General features: G+C 33.1%; 1 protein-coding gene and 1 long non-coding RNA gene across 2 annotated transcripts in view; one reads left to right on the forward strand and one right to left on the reverse strand.

Annotated features, from left to right (window-relative positions):
* Nucleotides 1-12,363, reverse strand: part of LOC148594471 (uncharacterized) — a 533,350-nt gene that overhangs the window by 155,480 nt on the left and 365,507 nt on the right. The window lies entirely within an intron of this gene.
* HFM1 (helicase for meiosis 1) overlaps nt 1-12,363 on the forward strand; it is a 35,329-nt gene that overhangs the window by 18,794 nt on the left and 4,172 nt on the right. The window contains 13 exon segments of the mRNA XM_088526065.1: nt 1,351-1,431; nt 2,049-2,140; nt 3,066-3,172; nt 3,262-3,309; nt 3,525-3,622; nt 3,706-3,837; nt 6,658-6,743; nt 7,727-7,810; nt 8,955-9,112; nt 9,821-9,924; nt 11,134-11,289; nt 11,715-11,810; nt 12,181-12,299. Of these exon segments, the coding sequence (XP_088382191.1) occupies nt 1,351-1,431; nt 2,049-2,140; nt 3,066-3,172; nt 3,262-3,309; nt 3,525-3,622; nt 3,706-3,837; nt 6,658-6,743; nt 7,727-7,810; nt 8,955-9,112; nt 9,821-9,924; nt 11,134-11,289; nt 11,715-11,810; nt 12,181-12,299 (1,361 nt within the window).

The raw sequence follows: 12,363 nt of genomic DNA on the forward strand, positions 1-12,363 counted from the left end.
AGTTATATATAAAATCCAAACCAAATTGTAGTCCAAAATAAAACACTTGCTAAGATTTCAACTGGATTTCTACAAAACTGAAAATGCAGTTTTTTGTCTTCAGTGAGAGACCTTATGTCCATCCTATTTTTGTACATCTGTATAATAGACCATTTGGAGCTTAAAAATCAGAAGGGATCGTGATGTATGAAAGCATATTATGGATTGAGCTGTACTCTGAAATTTGTAGAGCCATTGCTTGGTTTCCAGTTATACATTTACCGATATTTACACAAAATTTACAACATGGTGAAAAAAAATGTAGAAGCACCTATGGCTAGTGTAGGGCTTGGTAGAGCTATTGCTGAAGTTGTTTTGCATAAGGGATAAAAGGACCCAGCTCAAGATAGACCTCTACTGTATGCAGTGCTGCTTGAGATCTCCAGATGTAAGACACAAAGACTCTAACTTACATTTAAAAAAAAAAAAAAAAGGTCATTTATCAGTAAGCAAAGAAATTTAGTTGATGTGCTCTATTTTTTTTTTTTTCATTTCAATCTCCTTTAGATCAGGACATTTTTATTTTGGAATGTAGGTTGAAAGGAATGGAGGGAGTAAAGCATGTTCTGACCTAAATAAGCTTGTATGGGTTAAGGCATGGAAAGCTTCACTTCCAAATGCTTTTAGGTGTAGGCTCTTAAGTTCTCCGATTTTATAAGCAACCTCTTTTTGAAGCTCTTATAGAAACTGTAGCTCACTTCCGCAGCACACGATATATTGTGTAGTAATATATATTGTTCATTATACTTTCCTACATTGCATTTGTGATGTGGATGATTTCTGGTTGCTATGGGAACTATCACTTTGAGTGCTTTGGAAACTTAGATTTAAATTCTTAACATTGTATTAATGTCACTTTCGCCTTTCAATTTCCTTGGTTTTGAAAAAGATAAAAACAAACAAAACACTTTGATCATCCTCATGCAGGTAAGCAACACCAGCAGGTAAATAGGCTTACTGAAGCAAACACAAATGCAATTGCTACAGTGTGAAAATACCCAATGAAGGATTCATAGATGCCCATGTGGATACCTGGATTCATGGATATTTGAAATTTCAACTATTTCAGTGTTAAGACTTTACTATAAATCTTTTGTATAAATACTGCGAGTTCTTAGAATTTAAGTCAGCAGCATGGTTCTTGCATATAGTTTCTCTTACTTTGTAATACTTATATTAATACTTCTATTCTATGACCTTTGTTTGAATTCAGTGAAATTGTTCTGGTATATGTTCATTGCAGTTAGATAATGTTGTACCTGGGTTGAATGTACTGAAAATACTTTTTTTTTTTTTTTTAATTGTGGACAGAATTGTGTTTGAAGAACTTAAATGATTTATCATCTTTTGATTTGATCAGGATGGATAAAGCAAATAATTTCACATCAACAGGTGATTTTTTTTTCAATAATCTAGTTTTCAGAAGTGATGTTGAGATAGCAGTGAACTGCAAAGGGCCACAGTTCTTGTGAACCACTAATGACAATACACAGGTGTAGCAGAGGGCATAATCTGAACAACAGTGGGCCTAGAATATATGGTGAAGCTAATTTAACGAATCAGGAAAGATTTTTTTCTTTTAACCTTGATCACTGTTTAGATCTCATTTTTTGATGTTGCTAGAAATTTTGTTGAAAATTAGCAGAAAAGTGTAGAACGTTATCACAGGCTAATGGAATTGTAACAGTGAAAAGAAGGAGAGGTTTTATCAATACCAGCACTTCTCTACAGTCTGCTGCTAGAAGTGGTTTGCTTCTCAGCAGCCACAGTTCACAGTCTGATATATTAGTGTGAATTCTTCTTCACTGGAGAAAACTGTAGCTGGCACATACTTCTTTCTGCCACTTTATGATGGGATCAGTGATATCTATCAGACAGCTGGGGGCAATAATTTCTTGAGTCTATGATGTTAAATCTTGTAGAACCTTGTAATAAGAAAAATAATTCACTTTTTGGACTTAAAACATACACTGAATATATATATTTTTAAATATATTCCTCTTTTACAGAGACTGGAAGATTAATGGCATGGTATTACATTGCCTTTGATACAGTAAAACAGTTTTTCACAATTAAAGGAACAGAGACTTTAGATGAACTGGTAATTTATTTTTTTAAAGAAAATCTGCATATATCTGATTTTAAACAGAATCAAAGATATAGTGGAGAAGATTTTATTTCTTCTAAAGAGCTCAGGCTTTGCTTATACGAAGTACAAGACCTATATAATATACCTCAATGAATTACACATGCAGCATTTTTGAGCCCTTGTACCCAGAGAGCTTTAGATTCCACCTTTTTTTAATGTTACCAACCTTGCTTATGAAGATAAAATGATGATGATGCTCTATTGTGTTATTAAATCAGTTTTATTTTATTGCAGAAAATAGCTGCATGAAAAGCAGATCATGGTTTTTCAATGAACATGATCATTTTAAGTCAATTTCTTCTGTTCATTGTATCACAGGTTGTTTGTTTAACTATATTGTCACAAGAGGGATTTGGGTTTCAAGGAAACACTGTGATAGAATAATTGGCTATGAATAATTGGAATGCTCTCTTCTTATATAGCTGTCTTGGTTACTAAAGAATGGTAAAAGCCAAGTGAAATATATAGCAAACAACAAAAACTGTTGCTGTTTGAATTGCATGTCGTAAAGTGTTAGCAGTGCAGGTGATTTTGGGTAAGTTCAAGTAGGATAATCGTTTAGTTTCATGGAAAATTCCATGGACCTAAACATACATACGTACAGTTCCGTGGAAAATCTTTGCTTCTTATCATACAATGACCTGTGTAGGAAGATGAAAAAAGTTGGTCGGTGTTAGGAAAGACTGATGGACCATCTTTTCACGATTGAAGTATTGAAAAAACTTCTTTTTTTTTTTTGGACAATGATAACATGTTGAATAAGTTGAATGATAATTTGAAAGAAATGATAAGTTGGAAGAAAGTTAAGTTGGAAGAAATAGTGGGAAAATGACAGAGAATAATAAATAATTTTTTTAAAGAAGTTATGTTGTTACAGGTTACAATGATCTCCAGCTGCACAGAATTTCTAGATGTCAAGTTAAGAACAAATGAAAAGAAAATACTGAACTCTCTGAATAGAGATAAGAACAAGATAACTATCAGGTATAAAAGTTAAATACATTGAAAAAAGAAGATACATTTTTAACAGGAATTAAAATAGTGGCAGAAAATATGTATGTTTTCTTGCATAGGTTTCCAATGGAAGGGAAGATAAAAACAAGAGAAATGAAAGTAAACTGGTAAATACAATATTGTCTTGTAAAATTTTAATAAAAAACAACCTTTTTATGGATGTTGTAGTCCCTGCTAAAATTTCTCTGTCACTGTATAGTGGATTAGATCTTACCCTTAACTGTTTTTATTCTGAACGTTGTTTCTTCATGGAAACGTTTATGAAGTTAAAGTTATAAGCAGCATGCTGCTTATATATCAAACAATAAATGCTTATTTCCAGTCTTATTCAGGCTCAGCTGGGATGCATTCCTATTCAAGACTTTACTTTGACACAAGATACTGGCAAAATATTTAGAAGCGGCATAAGAGTTACTAGATGTATGGTAAAATTTAATATTTTTTGTACATTTAATAATAAATTACATTTGATTTGATTAATACAATCTACCTTACTTTTACAGGGCTAGCTGATTTTCTGGCTTCACGTAAAAATAACTTTTATGCATTGTTAAACTCCCTGGTTTTAGCCAAGTGTTTCAGATGCAAACTTTGGGAAAATTCGCTGCATGTGTCTAAACAGTTGGAAAAAATTGGTAAGTACCAAAGCCAGTTAGAAGCTCTAAAGGTGCAGTTTGAAACAGGATCAAAACTCATAATTATTGCGTTTTTTTTTAACTTTTGGGGTGCCTCTTTACATAGTTAAGTGAGTCTCCCAAATTCATTTGCCAAAGTTGAGTACCAGTGTTGTCAAAATAGTCTGTCATGATCTAGAAGAAAAATACTTCATCTAGTAATTTTATTCAGGCTTTGGATGGAATTCATGCAGTATTGTTTTGTTTGTTTTTTCTTAATGTTTATCTCAGTATTTTGGACATACTCCACATTTGTATGATTGCATATAGCTCTGACCAGGTGGACGTTTTTTTTGAGGTCGCTTTTCCAAGGAGCTGTCACTGTAGGTCCAGTTATTCATGTGCATGAAAACCCTTTAGTTTGCCCTGTCATAAATAGGGAATCTGAAATAGGAATAAATTTATGGTGCCTGAGACACATGAGGATCACAAGTTCCTAGTAATGTTTTTCCTATCACTCTGTCTTTCTAGATGGATGGCCTTCTAGCTGAAGTGCAAAGTTGTTGTAATTTCTTGAAAGGGAATCAGAAATTCTCAATCCATCTGTATTAAAAGCAAACAAACAAAAAAACAGTTATACTTTTTTGAGGTAATGGTCTAATAATGTAGTTCCCGCTTTGATTATGTCATATTGTCATGGTTTCAGAATTCACTGGGATATTCTCTGTTTTTGTTTGTTTGTTTTTAAGACATGCCTTCTCTGTACAAAACAGTATAATTCAGAGATCTGCAAATTGGTGAAGGCCTAAGCCAGAAAATCAGTATGACACAGTATATTATAGACTTAAAAGCTCAGGTGTGGAAACTATATTGCCTTGTTTATTTGGTGCTGCATTTACACTGGGAGACAGGAGAGAGACTCCTAACTTCTGATAAAAGCAGTACAGTCTGGTGAGAGCCTGTGTCCACCACTGGATCAACGCTGACATGCACCCAGCAAGGAGCATCCTAGGAGTTTCCTTTCTATTTAGTGTCTGGGGCACTAGGATGAACAGAATCCTTTCTTATATAGCACATTAAATGGAATAAAATCAGTTTTAGGCTTTTTATTATGAAACGTCTAATATTCTTTGATTTCCTTTTTTGTATTTTTTCCTATGCTGTCATTACTTTTGGAGAGTATCTTTTGAAGAATTACTGTTTTTCGGTTTTCCATTTATTTAGTGCCCAGGCTCCTTTGAACTATCTGCAGACAGTTCACGTTCTTCCCTAAGTCAAATAGTTACTGATTTACTGCCAGTTACAATGTCTGTTGGATTCTTGAGCTCATGTCATGCTGTGGCAGCTAAGGCCATTCTGTTTCTTTGTGAAGTGAATTATTTAAGTTCGTAGAAATGTATTGATACCATTGAACATGCTTAGAAAATTGTTTTCTAAATGCCTCTATTTGTTATGGATAGTTTAGTAATCAGTAATCTGGCTTCATTTAGATTGAGGATATTTCTTCTTGTGTTTCTACAACTATTTCCATTTATTACTCATGTGCAATAAGGATGATTCCTCTTGCTGTTGTATCAGATGCCTGGTTTCTGCTTGCTTGTTCTCAGAGACAAGTGATGAGTTGTCATCCATGATTTTATCACCCTACTTGTTCTCTTTGATTTCCAGTTCCATTTTTTTCTTGATTAGAAAAAAATAGGCAAGAACTCATACATCATTTTTATCTCTTACAAATAGCATATTTTATTCTTTGCTGGAGACCCTGTCACATTCATTTAAAAAGATAATGCAAGAGCTTCTAGGTGAAGTACCTGCAGAAGTAAGAAGTGATAATCTTTAGTCATCAGACTGTTTGCAAACCTTCTACAAAGGAGAGAGTAGATGGGAAAAGCTGCTTTCCTTGAGTCAGACCCAGAAGATGTTCAAATATTCTTAAGAAAAGAGTAGGCCTTAATAAGTCTACTTGCTTCTCTAAATCATCAGTACCTGCCAGCTAAATCTTATCAGGTTACTTCAGTGTGCCGTCTGAGAAGCAATCTAAGAGTCTCTGACAGGGGTCCCACCTCATATTGGGACTTATTTTACTGTTCCTACAGATTTACATAAAATGAAAGAATACACCCACTTTTGATATCCATGTATTTCTAATTTTTGTGCTTATTTTAGTAGGCTGCAGTTCCGAGTCTCTTCATACACAGCCTCTTCATACACAGAGCTCTGGTCTGAGTCCTCACTGGAAGTTTGAAAGAACCGGGAATCAGAGAGAGCAATGAGATTTTATGTAGAATTGTCCGCCAGTCTACTTGTTGGTGTGGCAGATAAATCCATTGGAAAATAATATTGCCTCAGAATCTTGGAATAATATTTTGACAAGTATTTTTTTTCTTGAATTAAATTTACTATTATTTGCTGAAAAACATTGAGATCTGTATGAGTTTAATATAAGTAATTCCTAGGGCGAAGATTAAAATTTCTGAAATAAACAATGCTGTGTGAATGCCATGCACTTTTTTTCATTGTGTAGGTCCAGAAAATTGACTGCTGATTTTTTTTTGTGAATAAAGCCTGCAGAAAAATGAGTTAGAATCTGTTCTATTTTAGAAATTGTCAAGATTGAAATATTGCGTTTGCATTGCACTTCTTTTCTACAGTTGGATAACTGGAATTAAATATTAAAATACTTAATAGCTGAAAAGAAATTTAATGATTTGCTGGGCTAAAAGTCAGGAACAAGCATACTTGTAAAATGATTTTTTTTAACATGCTATAATGCAGTTGTTGAGAACAGTTAGAGATTACACAGTGACATTTAACGTCGTATAATCTTAAAATTTTCAACAGGTGTATCACTGTCAAATGCTATGGTAAATGCTGGGCTGACCTCATTTAAAAAGATAGAAGACATAAATGCAAGAGAGCTGGAATTGGTAATTTGTTATTCTGCAGGGTAAAAAAAGCAAACTGCTGAGTATTAATACTTTTATTAGTAAATGCAGTATGATTATGTATCTGATATACAACTGCAAACAAATGCAGTGTTTTAAGTGATTTATTCATTTATACTACTAGATTAATGTACAGCAGGTAATATTTTTTCATTTAAAATGTGCAAGTTGTTTTTGTTTTAGAAAATTTTAAATGATCAATTTAACTCACCGGATTCTGGAAAGCAGTTAAATATGTAGAATTTCATAATTAATATGTTTTGAAACAAAAAGATGCTAAACACTTCCCTTTTTGGAGTTTAAGGAAAAACATTAGAGGGAATGTATATTTACAGTTTTTCTGGATGTTCAGTAATATGAAAATTGTTAGTTTTCATTATTGCTAGTTTTAGTTAAAAACTGATAGAATAAAATTGTTTTGAATCATTTATAAAGCAGTTCTTGATTTTAGGGAATGTAGATTTTTCCCTGGAGGGAAAAATTAAATTTTATTGTGCCATAGTTCTGCTGCACAGCTTTTTTGGCACTTCTTTTCTGAGGAAAATTTTTCCAGTGTTCCAGAAGATACTGTAGACTTCCAAGTGAAGTGGATTCACTGATGTTTTTCTGTTTTGCCTTTTAGAATTGGTTTGATTTCTCTTTTGTAGTTTTGCATTAAAATTCTTTTTTTCATTAAATCTTGGGCAACATACAGGAGTCATCTCACTTAAAACCTAAGTAGTTCTTCAAGATTATGGGGTAGCTAGTTGACTATTAGAGAACAGAAGTAGGGAAAAGTATTGGAATTAGTTTGATTTTTGGCTCAGTTTCTATTTTGGACATCACTGATATCAGCAAACAATTAGTCCTAAGGGCTTTTGTTGTTTGTGTGATCACTCTGATGACTTTGATTTCTTGGATTCATGTGTCTGTTGGTATCTCTGTTATGAGCTTAATGCATCAGAAATGAAACCAAATCTTTGCAGATTTTAAACAGACATCCTCCGTTTGGAAACCAGATAAAAGAATCTGTGTTGCATCTTCCAAAATATGAACTTGACATTGAACAGGTAAATGCTTTTATGTTTGTTTTTAATCCGACGATATTTAAGTATCATTAAATTAAAGGTCAAATACTCCTTTTTAAGAAATCTCTAGCTTTCAATGACAAGATATGCACTATCATGACTTCCTTTCACCTTAACATGAAATTCCTAGATGTCAAATGGGAGCTTTGAAATGGAACTTCTCTAGAAATACATCAGATTTTCTTTTATTGTTGTTTTTTGTTCCTTAATCTTGATAGCTTTTTTTAAATGAAGGTTTTATATGTGAATTTGAGAGTTCTCTTCTGTCTTAAATATATTTAAAAAGAAAATACGGCCAGAGAAGTATCAGAGTAAATGTACTGAACAAATATTAACTGATGCTTATTTTTTATGTCACATTTAGGAATATATAGAAACAGTAGATGATTATGTTAAGCTAGCAGGCACCATTTCAAAGGAGAGATGTAATTTGATGCTGCAGCCACATGTGTAATCAGGTGCTCTGGGGTACCAGTATGGGCTTTGTCTTTGAGCAAATCACACGGATGCTGTGCCTCCGTTTTCTGAAATATCAAATCTGAAAAACAACCTTCAAGTGTTTCATGAAGTTGGTGCAAAATGAATAGATCTCTAAAGTTATTTTTAAAAAAGAAAAACTTTTGAAATATTACTAGATATATGTGTGAAATACTTTTATACTTTAATACTTTTAGACAAGAGTTCGGTTTTCATCTGTCATTCGACATAATATCAGATGAGTGACTCTAAAATTATTGTCAGATGACAATGATCATAATATCACAATATATTTAATAATCACAACATTTTCATAAAGAAATGTTGAAATAGCAGAAATGTGCTTTTTATACTGTCAAAAATAGCCTATTTTCTTCTTTCCCATTCTTGCATTGAACAGAATGCTTTTTGGTTTTTTTAGTGGCTTGCTGTAGACTGTGTTTTATTTCCAAAACTTTAATATACCATCTATGCTCCGTATCTGGTGTTATATATTAATTATTATATAAAAATATCTAAGCATAACAAATAAAAATAGCACCACATGTTGAGAAAACTGAGCTTTTGTGTTTCTATCAACAGTTAAAAATGTTTGAAAGGCATAAGAACTACTTAACACACTTTAGTGGTTATGTCTTTTTTTTTCCAGCTTGCAAAATACAGTGATACATTGGCTGAAATCTTAGTAACCATCAAACTCACAAACTTTGAACAGCTACAGACAAAGAGAACTGCATCAGACTTTCACTATGTAACGTTGCTCATAGGCGATGCTGACAATCAAGTCATTTTTAAACAGAAAATTATGTATGTATTATTTTTTGGTCACATCTTTCAAGTTTTTTTGTTGTTAATTCTTTCTGTGTTTTGCACCTTTTGCAGTATTTTCTATTGATCTCAAATGGTACAAAATCAGTATTCAGTCATTCAGTATTCCATAACATTTTCTAGTCATTCTGTTGCCATAGAAAATATTACACAAGTTTCAGCATAAAATAAAAAAAAAAAAATGCTGGTCCGCTTGTCCGTACAATGAGTATGTGTAAATATCTTAACGACTCTGATGTGAAGCCTTAATGCAGTTCACAAGTACATGCAAGAATTGTAAAATATCTCTTAAAATGGTACACTCTCAGATTATTACTTATCCTTATTAAATGGATTTATTTAATCATATCATATTGTTGAGACTGTTTTTCAGTCAGATGTGGAATTAAATTCTCCAGATGGGACAAGGGGTGGTGGTGTTGGGGGAGTCCCTTCCAACTGCATAACCCTCACCTGAGCACTGACCAAAGTCTAGCACTTTTGGCAGAACTGAAACTGAACTGCACGATCCTGGCTCTTTCATGGGTCATGTTTTATTAGGTTATTCATAGTCCACTTGCTAAGCAAAATCCAAGAACCAAAGCTGACTAAAGGCTCTTTCACTAGTTTTTAACACCACAGGTCTCATATTAAACAATCTTGCTGTTCATTGATCACATGTAATAGAAGTTTGCTGATATATTACAGGGATTCTGTATTGCTGAAAACAGGAAATTGGACTAAGAAAATTGAAGTGAGGAGAGCTGTCAGATCAGAGGACTTCAGTATAAACTTAATTAGTTCTGATTATGGTATGTAACCGTATGTTTTTAAAACAACCACATAAGGATTTCCAACAAATTATTCAAACACTCTATCTAAAGGCAAAAATATGAAAAACTGGTCTGTAAACACAAATTCTCTTCATTGCTTTTATTGTATTGAATATTAACTGATCCTAAATACAAATCTGTTTAATTTAGTAGCATGTTAATAGATTAGGAAACTTCAAACTTTGTGTCTTCACTTGTGCAGACTTAGCCATTGGTCCCCTCAATGGCAGTTTCTCTAGAACCGTAGGTACCACAGCAGATGAGGAGAGATGGTGATGACCTTGAAACACAGCCTTGTGCAATACAAGTGAAAAATGGACTGGCTGTATTAAATTGTCATCCAACCCCCCCTGTATATTGCCATGATAAACTTTAAGAATATTACAGTAATTCACCCTTGGAGAAACATAGGTACTTCTTCAGTTAAACTTGTGGCTCAGGAAGAAAGGAGTGTTTTCTTCTAATGTAAATGAATAAAAGAGTTTCCTTTCTCTACTTCTTAGCTATCTGCGGGGTCTACTGAGTCCAGAAAAACTCAGCAGAACTGTTAATTTCTCTCAAATGGTACCGTTTATAACCTAAGTTATTTTAAAGGCAGAATTTCCTATCCTGTATTTAGTTTTAAGTTCTGATTCAGATTTAGGGGAAATGCTTTCATTTTTAAAAAGCATGTCTGCTTTTTAAGCCATGTTGCTTGCCTAATAAAAGATACTCTTCCTAGTGTTTCTCATAATTAAACTAAGATTCATATATCTAATACTAGAGACATCAGCATTCAACTTCAAAAGTGCTATCAACATCTTTGATTTATTCCATTAAAAATAGGATAAAACAGACTTTAGTACCATCGTACAGTAAAAACTGGATCAGCAATTCAAAGCTGGAGACTTTTTTTTAAAAACAGTGCAGAAAAAAAAAGTGGTAAAGGCACTTGTGCAAGCTATGTAATATAGCTAAATTACTCCTGTAAAAACCATAGCTTTAATTTCTGAGGATGTATGGGGTTTTTTGAATCTTAATTGTAAAGAACCCATTCTTGCCTTTAATGGTACGTTATCTTAACAAATTTCTTTGGACTTTTAATAAACATTTATGTACTTGCTTAAACACTTTACAAAAGTGAATGTAATAGGTAGCTTAGAAATATTTCACAGTCATTTTAAGCATTTCTGACTTTTTTTTTCAAAGTTGGCCTTGATGTACAGCAAGCATATACAGCATTTTACTTGGGACCAAAAACACTGGGAAGTAAAATGATTGTAAATCAAAAACTTAAAGATGATTCTTCTCTCAGTACGTATCATGGCTCACCACAAAGACTGCCATCATCAAAAATAAATACAGGTAAACAATAAGATCACATAATTCAGCTAGTACTGAAGTAAAAAAAAAAAAAAAAAGTTGAATTTTAGTTTCAGTAGAGGGGTAGGGCTTTATTTATTCCTACTGTCTTTTTCTCAAGTACAAAAGGATAATGTTGATGCTTACTCTGGTCAAGTACTACAGTGCATTTCTATGATGAATTTGAATATAAGAGAAAAATATATCTGGTATCTCATACTACTTCAGTTTGATTTTGGTGGGAATGCCACTGTTTTTCCAGTAAGACTGGCTAATTTCTTGCTAGTTATATTGAAACATTGTCGAAGGGAACAAGCTTTTGCTATGCAGGGTGTTTTAGTTCTTCTTTTACTGCATAAAGTACTTTCAACAACGAATATATAAACGATAAAATTTAATATAAGTATTTCTGCATTATATTCATCTAGGAGGCAAATCTAAACAGGAGAATGACTGCAGGAAATACGGGAACAGAGAATGCAACCATCATTGTAAAAATAAAGATGAGTGTGGACATGACTGCTGTGAGTTTCATTAAACCTATTACTTCTGTCACTTTCTGACAAATATAGTTCGGAATAGTTCACTGATACCAATGCCTACATTAACATGCAAGCAAGTCATGCTATGTTGCTATGTTGCAGTCATAAAAGTAATAAAACATTTTAGTACACTTTCATAAGAATTACAGCGATTAATAATATTTTACAGAACATGTAGCATGTGATACAAGAGCATCGTCAAGCTTGTCACATTTTTGTAGAAATATGAGTGCATAAATTATTTAGCTTTTAGTAGAACATAGTTTAGTGGCAAAATTTCTAGCGATCAGAAAAGGATTAGGATATATCCCTCCTACACTAGTCTGAAGGTCTTTTTAATTCCTTTATTCAGGTAAAACTGGAGTGTCCCCAAAGTTGGAAATGAAGAGGGATTCAAAGTTTTCTTTGTACCTGGCTGATTTAAGGAGCAGGAACTCTGTTTCATCTGTACCCCCAGTAAAACGATTAAAGGTTCGTTTGAACAGAGTCAGCCATTGAATTGATTTATGTATTTGTATGCATTTATTGCTGGGAA

This window comes from Tinamus guttatus, unplaced genomic scaffold (genome assembly GCF_059628265.1).
Source record: "Tinamus guttatus ecotype Peru unplaced genomic scaffold, ASM5962826v1 Tinamus_guttatus_pri_ptg000242l, whole genome shotgun sequence".
Classification (NCBI taxonomy): Eukaryota; Metazoa; Chordata; class Aves; order Tinamiformes; family Tinamidae; genus Tinamus; species Tinamus guttatus.